Source organism: Rattus rattus, chromosome 1 (assembly GCF_011064425.1).
Source record: "Rattus rattus isolate New Zealand chromosome 1, Rrattus_CSIRO_v1, whole genome shotgun sequence".
In the NCBI taxonomy this organism is placed as follows: domain Eukaryota; kingdom Metazoa; phylum Chordata; class Mammalia; order Rodentia; family Muridae; genus Rattus; species Rattus rattus.
The window spans coordinates 240,530,913-240,549,053 of record NC_046154.1 but is presented as its reverse complement, the minus strand read 5'-3'; the positions used below and the strand labels follow the sequence as shown (position 1 = coordinate 240,549,053).

Below are 18,141 nucleotides of genomic sequence, written 5' to 3'. Positions count from 1 at the left end.
ACCCATTCTCTAGAAGAGCAGCAAGTACTCTTTTTTAAATATTAAATTGTTTTTTATTAGACATTTTTTATTTACATTTCACATGTTATTCCTTTTCCTGGTTTCCTGACCATAAGCCCTCTATCCCATTCCCCTCCCCTTCTTCTATGTGGGTGTTCCCCCTCCCCAACCACCCCCCCATTCCCACATCCCTACCCTGACATTCCCCTACAATGGGGGGGTCCAGCCTTGGCAGGACCAAGGGCTTCTCCTCCCATTGGTACCCAACAAGGCCATTTCTGCTACATATGCAGCTGGAGCCATGTGTAGTCTTTGGGTAGTGGTTTAGTCCTTGGGAACTCTGGTTGGTTGGCATTGTTGTTGTTATGGGGTTGCAAGCCCCTTCAGCTCCTTCAATCTTTTCTCTAATTCTTCCAACCGGGGTCCTGTTATCAGTTCAATGGTTTGCCAGCAAGTACTATTAACCACTGAGCGGTCTCTCTGTCTTCACTATCTTTATTTGTTATCTTATTTAACATCATACAGCAACATAAATTTTGTATAGATAATAGTTAATATTTTAATGCAGAAATAAAGTTAAATATCCACTTTCATTCCTTGTAGAGACACATTCTCCAGATATGAAATGGTAGAGCCACTTCCTGTAGTTTTAATAAGGTGTAATAGTTAATTTTTATCTACAGTACTTTACTTTGTTTAAGTTTTATTCATTAGTTAATAAAAACTACTGAGGCCCTAGTGTCTGCCCAGCACAGATATTTCTGCCCGTATGAGTTTGCATTTTAGTTAGAGTAAAACATACTTTAGGTAAATAAACAACTCAGTATTCAGGGTTTTTTAATGCTGCTGTCCCACTGGCAAGAAAAATATATACAGAAGATCGGATGGGATGTAATATTCATAAATCACAAAAATGTTTCAGAAAACTACTTAAAAACCATCCAGACATGTTGGGAATAGTCCTTGCAAGAGGAATTCAAAAGATAAGATAAATAAGCACTATATTTTATAATATAAATACTATGCCTATTCATCTGATCATGAACTTTTAAACTTTATGCTTATTTGCTTAGATATGTTCTACAGGAAAATTTTCATGAGTATTGAAAAGTTTGTAGGGCATAGCAAACCATCTTTTCATCCCACTTCCTCAGCAAATTTGCTCTTTCAGAAGCAAACAACACTGCCAATTTTCTATCAGAAACATTTTAAAAATTCAATGCCAGTGAGACTACAATGAAAGAGTCCTCTCATAAATTGCTAGGGGAAGTAGGAAGTGATCTAATCCTTTTGGAAATAAAAACTGTCATCATATATCAAACTTTAAAATGTATGCTATGACTTCACAATTATAACTTTTACTCTATAGAAAAATTAATCAATGATCCAAATTTATGTAATGGGTAGCTCATATGGTATAATTATTGAGAAATTGTAAAATATCTTGTTTCTATAAATAGTCCATTACAGAACAGTATATACATATAATATATAATGGAACATTAAACAGTTGTTATTGTTCATTCATAACTTCGTGTTATCCTAGATCCTACACCAATTCCTGGAATGCTGTCAACCTCCCTTAAATTTGGATTCTGTAAATGAATTACATAGAGAGAAGTATACAGAGTATACAGTGACAAGTCACAGTTCAGTATTAGAGCATCTGATCATCATTCACAAAGCTGGGGTTCACCCCAGTATCATATATACCATCCATACATCCATACATACCTACACACACACACACACACACACACACACACACACACACACACACACACACACATACACTCACACACTCACACAATTACACACATACCATCACCATGAACAACAACCAGCAAAAACTAAGTGCTCAGTCAGTACAAACTCAAAACTTGCTAGAACTCAAGAATCACCTAGAAAATATCTGAAAGACTGGATCTCAAGCTACTATCTGCAGACTCATGTAGAAAGTATGGAACCTTGTTCCAATAGTGCCTAAAGGTCTGAGAAGCACAGAGCAGGTCAGTTAGCATCTAATACAGAACTAACAAGGGCGTCACATATATGTAGTTATAACAGCATAGAGCATATACACTGGTCTAGTCCACATGAGAAAACAAAGGAAAAGATAGAAACCAGCAAGCACCTTGAAGCATATTGGAAGGCTTCAAGTAAACTTTTCATTAAAAGTTATTTAATTAATTAGTTTTCTTTATAGCCCAACTGAAGGTTTCCCCCCTTTCTCTCCTCCTAGTCCCTCTTTCTCACCCCACACCTTCCATTTCTCCTAAGAAAAGGGGAGTCCTCTCATAGAGATCAATGCACCTTGGCATATCAATTTGCAGTAGGACTAGCCCTGTCTTCTCCTATTGAGGCTAGACAAGGCAGCCCAGTTAGGGGAAGAGATTCAGCAGCAGGCAGCAGAGTCAAAAACAGCCTCTGCCCCTGCTGTTAGTAGTCCCACATGAAGACCAAGATGCACAACTATTACATATGTGCACAGGGCCAAGATGAGTCCCATACATACTTTCTGTTTGATTGTTCAGTCACTGTATATCTCTACGGGCCCAGGTTACTTGATTCTGTAGGGTTTTCTTGTGGTGTCCTTGACCTCTCTGGCTCCTTTAGTCCTTCCTCCCACTCTTTAACAGGATTTCCCAAGCTTTGCTAATGTTTGGCTGTGTGTGTTTACTTCTGTTTCCATCTGCTGTTGGATGAAGTCTCTCAGATAACAGATATGCTAGGCACTTGTCTGCAAGTATAGCAGAATATCATTAATTATATCAGGGCGGGCTCCTTCCCACGGGATGGGTCTCAAGCTGGGTCAACCATTGGTTAGCCATTTCCTCAATTTCTGATCCATCTTTACTGCTGCCCATCTTGTACACAGGACAATTGTGCATTAAAAAGTTTGTTTGCTCGGGTGGTGTCCACATATATTGGAGTCTTTTCTGGTTACTGGAGATGGCTGGTTCAGGTTCTATATGCCTCACTTCTAGGAGTCTTAGCTAGGGTCACCCTCATAGATTCCTGGGAGTTTCCATTGTCCTAGGTTTCTAGCTAGCCCCTCCCCCCACCATGGATTCCAGTGGTCTCTCCTAGAACTCTCTCCCTCCTTCCTCGCCCAACTAGAACCCACCTGCTCCCCCAACCCAGTTCCCTCCATCCACCCACCCCAATGTCTATTCTATTTCCTCTATTCAGTGAGATTCAGGTGTTCTCACTTGTGTTCTGCTGGTTACTTAGCTTCTTTGGGTCTGTGGATTGTAGCATGGTTATTCTGTATTTTATGGCTAATATCGACTTATAAGTGGGTACACAGCAACTTTGTATTTTTGGGATTACCTTATTCGAGATGACATTTTCTAGTTCTATCCATTTGCTTGCAAATTTCATGATGTCATTGTTTTTGAAGGCCAAGTAATATCCCATTGTGTAAATGTACCACATTTTCTTTATCCATTCTTCTGTTGAGGGACATCGAAGGTGTTTCTAGTTGTAATTACAATAGAATTTGGCAATTACAAATAAAATTTCTATCAACATAGTTGAGCAGGTGTCCTTCTGGAACATTGTTTGGATGGTGGGGTATAGCTGGGTCTTCAGGTAGAACTATTCCCAATTCTCCAAGAAACCATCAAATTGCTTTCTAAAGTGGTTGTACAAGTTTGCTTTCTCATCAGCAATGGAAGAATGTTTCCCATGGGCTTTGTTCCCATTCCAATGGAAGAATGTCAATATGTACTGACCCTTGAGATTTTGATCTCAGCCATTCGGATAGGTATAAGAGGGAATCTCAGAGTCATTTCGATTTACCAAGTTTTAATAAAGGTAAAAGTTAAAACTGAAAGACAGTGAACTCTGTAAGGAAATGTAATTTTCACATACACTGTTATCTTACAAAGCAGGTTAAATTGATGAAAATTTACAGGCGTTCTTGCTATCACACACTTTGACTAAGTGAATGAGGAAGTGAGTTTTAATATTCCTCACGAACTGACATGAATGAGTAAATTACAGCAAAGCTTCTGTCACCTTGTCTGAGAAGTCTGAATGCCTCGAGGCATATAGCATGTGTGCTGCCAGGACTCCAGCCTCGTCCCCAGCAGTGACCAGACTGGCCCCGAGTGACTTATGTGCTCATTTACATTATTGTCTCTATTCTGCCTTTTTCTTTCCCAAGAACATTCTCTATTCCTGTCTTCTGGAAAACATATGTGTTTCTCTCTATTATGAAATATCATGTCCTTTATAGGCTTTCTTAGAGCCCTGGCCATATGCCTGTCTTTCAGTTACATCCACCCAGGTATTTCAGTTGGTTGTATTGTTTCCCCCTGTGGAATGACTAGGGGATATTTCTAATCTTTCAGTCTCTATCCCTTAGTGCTTAACTGATAGTAGGTACTCACCGAATGTATCATTAAGCAAACTTAACAGAAGCCACATTTAAAACTGTGGGGAAAAGTGAAGTCTCCAAGAGAAATCTATTGTCATTTTTATGCACAATATATTTCAGGAGCAGGGTCAAATTTGTAAGAAAAAAATAAAGAATGAAGTACTGTGGCAATGCATTATGATAAACCAATCTCTTACTTTCTAAGAGACTGACATTTTGCAGGACTTGATAGCTGAGTTAATATTATACCTTAAGGTCACCTAAGACTGCCATTCTACTGCATACTCAGCCTGTTTGTTTAACCTGCCCTTTAGAGAACCGTGTAAGAGCCTACCACGTTTACCTTGGATTTCCCAAGTAATCAACTTTTATAGCCTAAGCCAAGGCATCACTATAATCTTGAATTATGTACTCCCCTATGCTCCTGACTCAGAGTAATACAAACATGCTGTGATAAGCATTTGTTAAAAATAGCAAGATTGGACATTGAAAGCAATCTTCCCACATGGACATCTACCATCAATGTTGCAGATAGCATTTGGATAGTGTTTGATAAACAATGATATTTGCAATGCTTTTTGTTTTCTGGGTCAATTGGAGGTCAATATCAGTGGCTTTTTCGCCGGTAAAACAGGTCAAAGACTTCTGGAAAGTATCCCTCATCTCCTCCCCGTGTGATGCATTTTGTGAGGCTCAATAAACACAGGGAGTAGCTTTTTGTGAGGGAGGACGGAAGACACAGAGAAAATGAAGCAGAGAATTCAAATCTGGGCTTGCGCATGGTTAGTGAATCCAAGTGCTAGGATTTCTTTCCTTAAGGCGGCACTGATGCACTATTAGTGACTCAGAGTTTATGATTAACATGTTTAACCACAGATTGTTGTGGACTTTCCTCAGCAAAGATCCTTCTGTTTCATTTCTTCCCACCTGTTTATTCTTTTAATTTACAAGCAAGTTTTCAAATAAAACAATGATTGTCCACGCTTATTTATCTAGATTTATGTAAGTTGCTATTGATTTGAACCTTATTAAATTACTCTCCAAAGCATTGGAAATAGTTATAGACTGGCAGTGCTGTGTTTCTGTGTAAAAAAATGGGGGAAGGGGATCAAGACCTTAGTTTCTCTTTTACAGCTGCTTCAAAGCCACAGAGTCTCGGAGTGAGCGCCATTTACTATCAGTAAAGCAGCCACATGCACTTTATTAGCACCATATAGAAAAAAATCTAAGTTCAGACTACTGCCCCAGGAGGTAAGGATACCCCCTACTCAGGCTGCTAGCCAATCAGAGGTTGGAAAACTAGTGTTCAGCAAAGTCTTAGGTGGAGTTTGAGTATTCTGTGGAAAAGTGAGCCGTATCTCTGCATCTGTGTTCTATCCCAGTTCCCCAGAGCTGGCCTCCAAGAGTTAAGCAATGCATCAACATTAAAATCTTAATTTGGACCTCTGCGCCTGTCCTAGAATTGAATTTTCAAATGAGTTGATTACATCTCTCTCTGTGGGCTCAGGAAACTGTTAGTCTCACATTATCTAATTTATTGAAGATATTTCAGACCTTACAACTTTTCCATTAGTCATTCCTAAACATACATGGGACAAATGAATGAGACACTGCTCAGTGAGCATTGATGATTAGAGGAAGCACAGTTCCAAATTATAGGACCTTGGGAAAGTGAATGATAGGACCCTGGCCCTCTGAGATTATACCCTACAAGACAGGATCTCCCTGTGCTTGATGTGAATGCTGGTGTTGATGGACTCCCATGTTCAGAGGAATGCCAGCATCCGTATATTTTTTTTCCTCAGGGATGGTGTCTTGATTCCCTGAAACTTTCAAACTTAAAATTGTCTCTGAAACAAACTGTGCTGAAAATATCTTTTAAAAATAACAAGCACATTTAGATTTTGGTGCACAGCAAATTCTCTGTGAAGAAAAGTTCCAAATCTGTGACTCTATTTGCATTTCCACAAAAACAGAGAATCTGTGTGCCTAATATGTGACAAATAACAGTGTTAGAAGCCAGCATTTTAAGACTCTAATTATGCATAGGTTCTCATTCTTGCTAGTGTGTTTACGACGGGAAGGCATATAAAATTTGCATCCCCCACAACAAAGCTGATATTTTATTTTTAAGTCTGATACTTTAATGCATGTAAACTCAGGGTGATGCCACATAAAATGATTAAAGTATTTTAAAAAACAAGGTCCTAAGGTGCCACTGTTCTCCCAAAAGCAGGTACTAAGATGTAGATGACTATGCAAACTATCAGGACGCATCCAATGATCATCTCCCGAGAAGGGAGAGAAGGCACCAGGAGTAGGAGATATGGGAGTTGGTCGAAGCTGAACAATGACACAGGCTTAACCAAGACTTGACCCATCACCCTTCCGTGAGCTCAGTGCAGAATGCAAACCAAGTCCTTAGTCAAATGGAAAAAAATATTTTCCTATGTATGAATTTGGTTTTGCATCCAGGTGGACAAATTTAGGATTGTGGCTAAACTGGACCACCAACTCCCTTCCCAAACGCAAATGTGAGTCCAACATGCTTCATGCTTTGTGGAGCCAGCAGATGATCCAGGTGGTGATAGGACTTCTGAGTCCAAGCCTAAGGATTTTTGGACCTTGGGTCCCAGCTGTGTGACACACCGAGTCTCAGATAGCAGAGAAAAGGATGGCAGGCAGATAGCACCATTTGAAACAATGACTTCCTCCTGTCCCTGCTGGGTGGGTGTGTCCCAGAATGAGTCCTCTTTCTGTCAAAGAGAAGGAGATGATGAGGGTGAGTGAGGTGTGATAGCTCTCCACAACTATGAAAAGGAAAATGACCCTATATTGTTTACCAGATCCAAGTAATACAAAGAGGCGGTTTTTATAAAAGGCTTCAGTCCACCTGCATATAATCCCTGTCAGGAATGCTGCTCAGGACTGAAGGAGGTCATAAGTAAAGCATGCAACAGAGCCAGTAAGGATAAGTCTCGGCTTGGTGCACAGCTGGAATCTGATACAGAGCAGTGGGTCCTCTTCCTCCTCCACTGAGAGAGCTTAAACACTGAGGACACAAATTAGATGACCTCTCTTTGCCTTCAAACAGTCTTTGTTGGACGGGATTAGTCGGATTTGTTTATTGAGATCCTAACATGCTTAAGACTAAACTTAACTAGTGTAAAAGAAGTCATAGAATTACAGAATTTTCAGACTCAGAAAGGACCTTGAGAGCACAGTTTGTTTCCTTCCTAATTTCAAAGCAGAAGCAAGAGGTCTAACTGGGAACAGGGTGCTGAAACTCCAGCCTAGGATGCTTTCTGCCCAGCATGTTCCTTGGGAGCCACACCCAGGCAGAGTCTTCTCAAATCAGCATCCCAACATCACACATTACTTAATTGGTTGGCAGGTTGTTGGCTCTCGGATAAAATACATTTGGGAATGAATTATTCGCCAAATCTGCCTGCTTGGCTTTGGCACTCTTTTGATAACTTGAGGTTTTGCGAGACTGTTGAGTTTAAGAGACTTAAATTAAGACTCTTTCATGGAATACGTAGAGAGAAAAAAATTAGATGCTTTATAGCTTAAAAAATTACACATAGACCTATCTATGCTGCTTGTTTTGTAAGAGCACATCATGGAGGAATATAGCACTCTACACATGTCATATTTTTATTTTAGGTAGGAGAAATGATCACAGGTCAACAAACACCCATGTCTGTGAAAACCGCCTCGGACAGCAGCAAGGAACAAACAAAGCCCAGGTATGATGTTCCCAACTGCCTTTATCTACATGATATTGTTCTCTTCATTATCATGTGCTGGGGAGGATTCAGCTTTCAGGATGGCGTAAGCATTTGAAAATGCTTCAGATCATTTGTGTTCCTATTTGTTTCAACTCCCTAGACTCTTGCTTTTCAAGACTGTTGATCTTCAAAACTTCAACTTTTGTCCGTGCAGGTTCCAACCAATAACATCCACCGTGACTGCTGACATTTTACGAACACTTGCTTTGTGCCCACATTAATTTATTCAAGCCCTACTTTCCAGGAGGGATTTGAGTGTAGCATGTTGAAACAGTTTAAGTTTGTAACATGGTTCTTGTTACACCCATGTGTGATTCCCATGTTAACCAAGCATCTGGGTTCCCTAGATAGAAGCCTCTATTACTGCCCCCTTGGCAGTGTCCTGAGACACTGAGGTCAACTTTAGGCTTCTACCTAAATTCATTTTCCAGCAGAGCCTGCCCTCTCTCAAGGGAAAACTCACCCATTTCCAGAGTTCCACAGTGTTAGAAACCTCTCCTCAAGTATCCTGGCCCTACCCCTTGGAAAGCGTCAGGGCAAATCTAATCTCCTCTAAACACTCCAGCATTAAAGGTACTTTGTCAAAAGCTTTCCTGGTTCGCAGTCATTGGAGTCAGATCTCAGTTCCTTAACTATCCTGCTTCACATGAGTTTCGGACTCTTAACATCCAGATGGTAAAGTCTATTTTGGAGTAGGCAAACTTATCTCTGTGTTCCAAATGTATATGCTGAATTACATCATAAAAAATACCTGCACAAGAGCTGTGTTTGTGCTTTGCATCATAAAGCCTCAGCTATTTGTATAGCCAAAGACAACTGTGGAGGTTTTGTAGTTATTTTTAAATATTGAATTTGCTTGAACAACAGACATGGAATTGAGTTTCTACTGAAAACCGATTCTCTGTTTTTAACCTTGGAAAGCCATTCATAATTCCCAACCTGATAGTTTTTCCCTACAGATACCAGATCCTAGGGTACTGCGACTTATGTGAATATTAGTTATAATCAACCCCAACACCCTCAAGTCATGTAAACAATCTGAACTAACTGGGAAGCTATGGTGGGATAGGAAGGCAAAGCGCTGCAGTTTGGAGAGGTTTATTAGACCCAAGAAGACTATCATTACCATGATTTGTTGGCAGTTGAATATGTCGTAGCAAAGCACTTCTACAAAGTGTTTTTCATTCTCACTCTGGGGTAAGCTCATCTCACAAACTCATATCCAGGGCTTAAGTGGCGATTGGTTGTGGAGCCCCTTCATAGCTGAGAAAATTCAGTGTACACTGCATCCCTTCTTTGTGTACATTGCCTCTGACTGGACTCCCCTATCCACAGTGAACAGAATCTCTATGAACAAGTGTTCACCAATCCCAGCCGGGATGCTGAAGTGTACATTGAAATGAAGACTGCAGGTGTAGGCTGAGGAGAAACTGAGTCCTCAGAAGCCTCCAACCTGCCTGACCCCAGGATTCAACCCCTGCCCATGGACACCAGTGCATATTCCTTTATAGATTTGTGTGGGTCCCAGCTGTGGAGTTCTCCTGATGCCTCTGTTAACTAAGTAGCTGTCAATTACAGGTGCACACGGGGATTGAGTTTGGCCATGTTGTTGGTCTTTAGAGAAGAGCGACATCATTGCAGCAAAAATCTGGGAGGGCTAGAGGAGGCTTCCACTTTCTCCTAACTGGAGCAGTCTGCTACTCAAGCTGTGCAGACAGAGAAGAGGGGCTGGTTTTATCCATCATGGTTGGAAGGGACCACCGGGTGAGCACGTGTGGCTCTTAACACTGTGATGCAGAAGAAACTGCACAGATTCCTCAAAGGTGGAGGGATTCATGAGTGCAGAGGCTGAGACCCCAGTGAAACAATCATCAAAACCCAAAACTTCTCTCAAAAATGAGATGCAGAATTGAATTCATCCAAGATCACAAAACAAGTATGAGGTCACACAATCCATATCCTCTACCCTTTGTGATTAGCCTTCCTGCTCTGTGGTCTACTAGTGAATGTAAGATCTTGAGTTGAAATTTACACGGTTTTATAGTTGATGTGTTTTTTGTTTGTTTTGTTTTGTTTTATTTTGTTTTGTTTGCCTTAATCTAGGACTCTTATCCTACCCACATTTTCTAGGGCTTTGTAATCTTGCCTTTTGTATATACTGTACTCTAACCATAATTGAATTTTGTTTAAAGTACATTTTCCAGTCTCAGTGTCCCAAAATGTGAACATCAAGGACCCTGTGTCACAAGTCATGCATCTGAATGTGCAGGTCTTGATTCTGTTTCTGGATTGTATCTGTTCTGCTTCTTTAACTTCCATAACTTTATAACAAGTTTTTATCACTTATAGGCAAAGTCTTCTCACCTTCTTGAAGAGAAGTTTGGCTGTTCTTGTCTCTTTGTGTTTTTACATTAATTTTAATTTTAGAGTCAACTTTTCTGATTTCACTTGCAAATTATCATATCAGTCCGTTTTTCATTGCTACACTGAAACACCAGAAGCAGACTAACTATAAACAGATGAGCTTTATGCAGCTCCCAGTTTTGGAAGTTCAACAGCCTTGTAAAAGCATCCTAGGTGTGTGACTTTGCATCTGAGGCACACGTGTAAGGAAAAATAGTATCACCAATCAGGAGGCTAGACAAGTTCAGTCTCTACTTATTTGATTTTGGAAGAATTAAGTCCAAAGACGAGTCCAGCATTCCTGCATTTCTTTTTAAAGGCAGCATGCTGCACTGATGACCTCAGAAACTGTCAGCAGGTCCCAGCATGGGAAACTTAAGGGCTGAAACTATAACATTGCTTATTCTCTCCGTATTGCTGTCTCTGTCTGTCTCCAACCCTGGCTCTTCCCTTCCATCTCTCCCCACCCCCAACTTTAGATGTTATATTTAGAATTGTATATACAAATTAATTAAGGAGATTAGTTCTTCTAGAATTAGCATTTTACACTCTCATTTGAGATCTCAAAAATTTTTATAATTTTTCAATAAGTATATTCACGTTTTATTAACTTTAGGGGTATAGTATTTGTATATTATTATAAATATATTCTATGATATATTTCTGGGAAGCAGTATTGAAATTTACTCTTTTGTGGAAAATTATTTCCAACCTTAAACCAACCTTTTGAAACTATGAAAATTCAGTGACATTTACTATGGTCAAACTATTGTACTGTCAATATCACCCAACAATATTACTAATACTTCTCAGTATCTCAGTTTTTTACTGTCTGTGTGTTCCTTTTAGACTTTCCATATTGGCAAAGAGTGCTTATTTCTTCACAAATTTCATCTATGGTTTCTCTTTCATGTCTTGCTCTATATTACAGTACAATATTAAATAAGGAGCGTTGATGATCTTTATATTCTCTCTTCAGATTCAGTGTTATCTCTAGTTGGTGTTACTTTTGGGGGGGCTGTGGAACTTTCTGGAGGTAGGACCTAATTAGCCTCCAGGAATAATGCCTATCACCAACTTCTGTCATCCTTTGCTTTCTGTTCTGCTGTATGTGAGCACCCTCTATTACAAGTCTTGTGACTGTGATCTAATCTTCAATATCATGTATTCTTAATCATGGTAGAGTGAAATTATGAGCAAGTATAAACCCTTGCTACATTAAGTAGTTTCTGTCAGGTACTTGTTCACAGCATTAATACAGAAATGTGTACCAGAAAGTACTTTGTAATGATAAAACCCGATAGATCCTATGTGGATCTGTGGCTTTTGAATCAAGTCTATGGGACATATTTGGAGGAGTTTGAAAACCTGGGCTTGAAAAGCCCTGGATTATGGGAATGAGAAGAGATTAATAGATGATTATGTTTGGAATTATAAATGCCAGAATGCACTAGAAATGAGCACAGTAAAGAATATATTTATGAGGCTTTAGGTGGAACAAGAATTGTACTGGAAATTGGACTAGAGGCCTGTACTTATTAACTTTTCTAATTGATGTGGTGAAATGTCTAACAAAAGCAATTTAAGAAGCAATGTGTTTAATTTTATTCCCAGTTCTAGAGTACAGGCCATCATGGCAGAGAAGTGACAGTAGCAGGGGCTCGAAGAAACAGCTGGTCAAATTGTATCCACAATCAGGAAGCAGAGGAAAAGGAATGCTTGTTCTCAGATCATGGATCAGTGGCACCAACAAAAGGATGGGACTTCCTAACTCATTTAACCTACCTGATTAGAATCCCTCACAGACATGCCCAGAGACATTCCTCCATGATAATTCTAAATACTATCATATTGATGAAATGAAATACTGTGTCTATTAACCATTATCCATGTTACATTTGGGCAAAGATTCTTTTAATTTACCTTATTCTGAAACTTTCAGTAGGTTTGAATTCAAAGATAATAGAATGTTAAATTTACAAACAGCCATGATCCTGCTGTTCAGGCTCTGTTTCAAAATCCACAGCATTCTGATCTGTCTGCAATCACTACCAGTGGATCCTGACAGGGGAAGCAAGGCGGGATGACTAGGAGCTAAGAGACCTCAGGCAGCACTGTGCACTTCGAGAACAGACTCCCACGAGGCAGCTACAGTGAGACAGATCATTTTAATGGGGTGAGGGGCTATTAAACATTTTGGGGGTGAGTAGAGGTTACCAGGATGGGTACATATTATTGGCTTGGGTCAGGGTTCTAAGGATGCCTTATTTGCATGAGGAGAATTTCCTGGTGGTCTTGAACATAAGGGGAAAGGAAGTTTAACTTGCTCACCAAGCTATGTGACTTTCTTCAGTCGGGCAAAGGTGGGGCACAGGGCTATGTGCAGCAGGCACATAAGCCTGGCAATGTCAGGACATGATTTCCAGGGTTTGAACATGTTTCAACTTACTCTTGCTCCATCTCTACCCCTTCCCATGGTTCTCTGGCTGCACATGGTCCAAAGGTATGTAGTTACAGATGAGACTGTAATGTGGCTAAATGTGGCATTGTTTGCATTGTGCTGGTTCTGATCAAATGTAGAAGGAAAGATTTGGAGAGTTGTAAAAGCTTCCACCAAGTTTAAAGAGAAAAGTCTGTAATGGTTAGGCCATGTGTATATTTCATGCAAGAAGTCATGAAAGGATCCATGTATAAAGCTATGAGAGCAAAGCCTAAATTGCCATGACCATGAGAACCATCAAGAAGCTGTGTGTGCAGAGCTGTGCAGAACCTTGGCATTCACATGATGTATGCCAATCATGGAATTCTAAGATTTAATTCTTGCTCTTCTGTTGGATTTCAGTCTTGCTTTGGTCCCATTCCCCATAGCAAATTCCTTCTTTTTGGGATGGAACTTTTGCTCTGTGCTGTTGCATAATAAAAACATCTAGTGATATTTTAGATTTTACAGAGGCTTACAACTAAGATATCTCCTTGAATATCAGTGCAAGCATGAACTTAGGTTTGTGAGTATTACTGAAGCTGTTAAGACTTCTGTGATTGAATCTGAGGACTATCACATTCTGAACTATCACTGAGCTACATCCATAGCTCTCCATTTCACTCTAAGTGTGTGTCTCACTGATTTGTCCTGCTAATCCTTGAGCACACCTGCTTTAGTCTATACAGACCTTGTTGAGGTTACAGGCACGAATCGCTACACCTGGCAACTGTGGAGACTCTTGAAGTTCTACTAAATACATTTTGCTTTTTGAGATGACAGTAGACTTTTGGGGGACCAGGTGTGAAATATGTTTAGAATTTGTAATGTCTCCCCCAGGTTCACATTGTTTAGAGATTTACTTTTATTTTATGTATGTGAGTACTTTTCCTGAACAAATGTAAATGCACTGCTTGCATACCAGTTGTCAACAGAAGCCAGATGGTGAGTTCTCCAGAACTGAAATTGAGGACAATTGTCAGCTGATATCTGGAAACTGAACACAAGTCCTCTGCAAAAGCAGCAAGTGCTGTAATTGGGGAGCCACCTCTCAAGTCCCCAGGTTCAAATTTTCAGCTCTTGTCCTCAGTGGGTGGCACTGTTAAATGAGGCTGTACAGCTTTAGAGAGTGAGGGTTGAGCTAGAAAAAGTAGGTCACTAGGGGACGCCTTTGGCGGTTATGCCTAACTCCAAGTTTTTATTTCATTCTGTTTTCTGGATCCTCTTGATGCTGGCGAGCCTCTGTTCTGTGCTCTTACTACCAGTGACTGAGTGACACACATGGTTGGCCAAATCCTCCTAAATGTTCTTGATTAGTAATCAAGAAAATCCCTCACAGAAATGTTTGAGGGCCAGTCTGATCTAGACACTGCTTGAGTCAAGCTTTTCTCTCAAAGATTCTAGGCTTGTGTCAACTTGACAATCAAAGTATGGAGCCTTGAAATTATGACAGTTGTAGGAAAATGCATTAAAACAGAGATCATAATGTTAAAAGAAATAATCCAGGTTAAGATAAATATTACATGCAGAGTGTGTGTGTGTGTGTGTGTGTGTGTGTGTGTCTGTGTTACATGAAAGTAGAAAAAGTAGTTATGTGACATGAAGTAGACAGAAAGACTATTTGGAGATTGGACAAGAATCAGCCAGAAAGGAGATAAGGAGATGAAGGAGGGGTAAAATAAGAGCGCTGTATATGAAAACGTCACAGTAAAATATATTACTTTGTGTGATAACTACAAAACTTAATTCCACATGCGTCCATGCCTTTTCCTCCATAACTGTCCACCCATTTGCTATTTACATGAATGATGCCAGCACCAGAGATCTTGCCAAGTAGCCTGGGACACAGCCATTTAGTGTTCATTGTGTGTTCATTCTTTCTTAGTATGTGGACACAAGCCATATTTTATCTTTAAGTTTAAGAGTACTGACTACAGCATAAGGCTGTGAAAATCACACTGAACTAAATGACTTACTCTCATCCTTGGAGTGATGTCCTTTACCTCTATCCTCTTTTCTGTATGGTTCCCAAGCCTTAGTAAATGTCTGCTGAGTTTCTGATAGTGCTTTGTCTCCTTCACACCTATGAACTAATTTGTCTAGACAGTATTTGGTGTATGTTGCCATCAATCCAGCTTTAAAGAGAAGTCCACTGAGGCACAGTGGCTAGGGCACTCACTCTAGAACATGTCTTAGTGGGTATAATCAGGGATGACTACAAAACCGGGAAGATGACTAACACTGATCTGGAGGCCTTTTTCATAGAGTCTTTAGAAGCCAAGTCTGAGATAAAAAATTGCTGTCTTTGCCTTCTTTTCTCTGAGTGACAGTATATGCATTGCTAATGTTATACCCCCAGACTTGCTCCCCAGCCTTGATTGTTTATCTCTGAGGTTTTGACTGACATCCTCCTGTCCTGCTGCTTCAGAGGGAGGTGGCAGTGGCGGTCATCTGAGGACTTAATGGGAGTAACAAAGGCTGCATCAGAAAACAGTGTCTGGCATCTCCATGGTTTTTAAGGATACAGGACTCAGAACAGTTGTACTCATGGCTAATATTTATTGCAGAAAATAAAACCCACAAAGCAGCATCAGCCAAAGGCAAGTCTGAAAATGACTAGGGCCAAGCTTTTAAAGAGTCCTCTCCTATAGAGTGATACTTAGTTTCTGCAGCAGTAAGTGAAACATTCACATGACATGGTACATTATGGAAGCTCATTAGAGGCTAGGTGCTTGGGATTTTCACTGGGGGCTAGAACATGCTAAAATTCTCCTCCCAGGAGGAAAGCACACAGTATGCTGCCAGTACATGTGGCTGGCACAGTACACATCCTGCCTTCAAGGAAATTTCATGTCACTAAAGAGATGGAGGGAAGCCAGCACTAGTCTTGCAGGTCTTTTTACCTATAGTTAGTTCTGAGGAGAAGGTGTGGCTAGGTCTTGCCCTTCTTCAATTGCTGTTTTTCTGAGAACCATTTTCCCCTTCAGATGCTACCTAGGACACTTCTTCAGCGAAGGCACAGTTCCTTCTTGCCTTCTCCCATTGCCCTCTCAAGCACACAGAGTTTATTTACAGTCCACAGGCTAAACTATAGAATGTATATTTTGTAGTGTTTATATACCTTGTATTTTTCCTCAACGAGTCCACGGACATTACTCAAAACTCTGAGAGGAATTAATTCAAATGTCCTGAAGGGCTGAGCAGAGTCTAGGAATGACGAGGATATTTCAAGCACTATTTTCCCAAAAGAATAGATTTTCCACATCCCAACAGACAGTATCTACTGGACACATTTCACCTAAGAATGTCACTTTGTAATTCCTACAAAAAACAGAGACAATTTTTCACATAAATCTATTATTTCTGCAAAGAAGGATAATACTTTTTCACTTGCAGAATAATCATTTATTCAAATATAACTGTATGCTAAGGAACAAAACCTTAAAAATGCAAAATCTCAGCCTTGAGGATACCAGCATTCTATTCCACAATGCTTTAATAAATTCCTTGTCCTTTCATTGTGTTGCCCTATGACCAGAAATCTGTCATTTTGCAGAGCAGGGTGTCCTCAGATTCTACTGTGGTTCCAGAATAATAGAGACATTTGACATGTGCCTGTTGAGTGAATAAATGAGTAAATGGTGCAGTGACTACAAAATAATATGTCTGGGTACCAGAAGAATCACCGGGGAAAGCTAGAAATGTGTAGATCACTGGTCTGTAATCCAAATATGAAGAATAAAAATTGCTGTTAAGAGAACATAGGAATGTGTGCCATGCACACAGTTCATCTGAACACTGGAGGCTTTGACAATGGAATTTCTTGCTGGTCTTCTCCAGTCATACCACCTCTAAGAGTATTGGCCATGGGCCGTAGAAGCAAGTACTTGTGCTAGCTGAAGCTGTGGGTAGAGCTTTGCTGTGAGTCTGAACTTGTCTAAATATCTCCACCATAACAAAGCCCAGGGCTTAAACTTGGCTAGAGTTGTGTTGATCCTGGTTTGTGACTCTGCTTGTTTATTTCCTAGGCAAGAGAGCTTCTCAAGTTCCTCGTCTATTGCCTCTATAGCAGCACAGCCCTGTTTGCTAGCTTTTCCTCCATGGGTCAAAATCTTATTTCTAGAATTCACTATAATTATTGCAGCTAAGAACAGTGTTTCTTTACACTCTGTGCCATATAGACAGCAGGTGCTAAGCATTCACTGAGTAAGTGAATACGAGTTTAATTTCTTTGAAGCTTAATTTTAAACAACATAAAATTAATTCCTACTTGTCTTTTTCTGTTGTAGAAGAAAGCAGGTAGAAAGATTAGAAGTTGATCCCAGCAAGCATTCCTGCCCTGATGTGTCTACTATAGTACAAGAGAGAAAACACAAACCCAAGAGAATGGAATCTCAACCACAAGTTGAACCCAGTGAGGCAGAGCCAGACTTTGACGATAACCCAGAGGTGCCTCCACTCATCTGAAACATGAGGATGGATGGTTACTGACTGCGAGCCACAGAGCCATGTTGCTTGGTGTTGACAGTGGAAATGTGTCATTCATGGGATAAACACAGTTCGTTATCATTTTATCTGATGCTATAATGCTCACTTTGCATAATAATACTCTTAAGTGAATTTACAATTAAATTGCGTTCCTTAAATATGCTATAACTTATCATTCATGTATAATTGAGCTTCACTGTTAAAAATGTGCAGTAATTTAATAGAACTATGACATTCAACATTAAGAATAAGTCGTTAAGATTAAGATTTAGTCTTTGCTTATGCAATAGATTGTGTTATATGGAAAAGGACTTGATCACATTGCTCAAACTCAGAAGTTAGAACTGTACTCTCAGGTCTAATGAAAATGTCTTGACATGATTTTAAACAGTGTTTTGTTTTGTTTTTTTTATCTTTCTTCTCATGTTCCTGCTTTCTCTAGTGGCATGATGTAATGGCAAAAATAAGAACCTTGACATTAGCTTCCCTATATTTGTATTCCTGCTGAGTCACCAAATAAAGACTTTCAGCTGGTCCTTAATTTCCTCAGGGTGGAGTGACTTCATCTGCACTATGCTAATAGCAACGATTGCCTC

At 39.9% G+C, this 18,141-nt stretch overlaps 1 protein-coding gene across 1 annotated transcript in view; it reads left to right on the top strand.

Moving 5' to 3' along the window:
- Lrrc6 (leucine rich repeat containing 6) overlaps positions 1–17,900 on the top strand; it is a 91,002-nt gene extending 73,102 nt beyond the window's left edge. Inside the window, 2 exon segments of the mRNA XM_032890858.1 lie at positions 8,051–8,133; positions 17,347–17,900. Coding sequence (XP_032746749.1) covers positions 8,051–8,133; positions 17,347–17,524 — 261 coding nt within the window. The 3' untranslated portion in view covers positions 17,525–17,900.
- Positions 17,901–18,141: the final 241 nt, after the last annotated feature.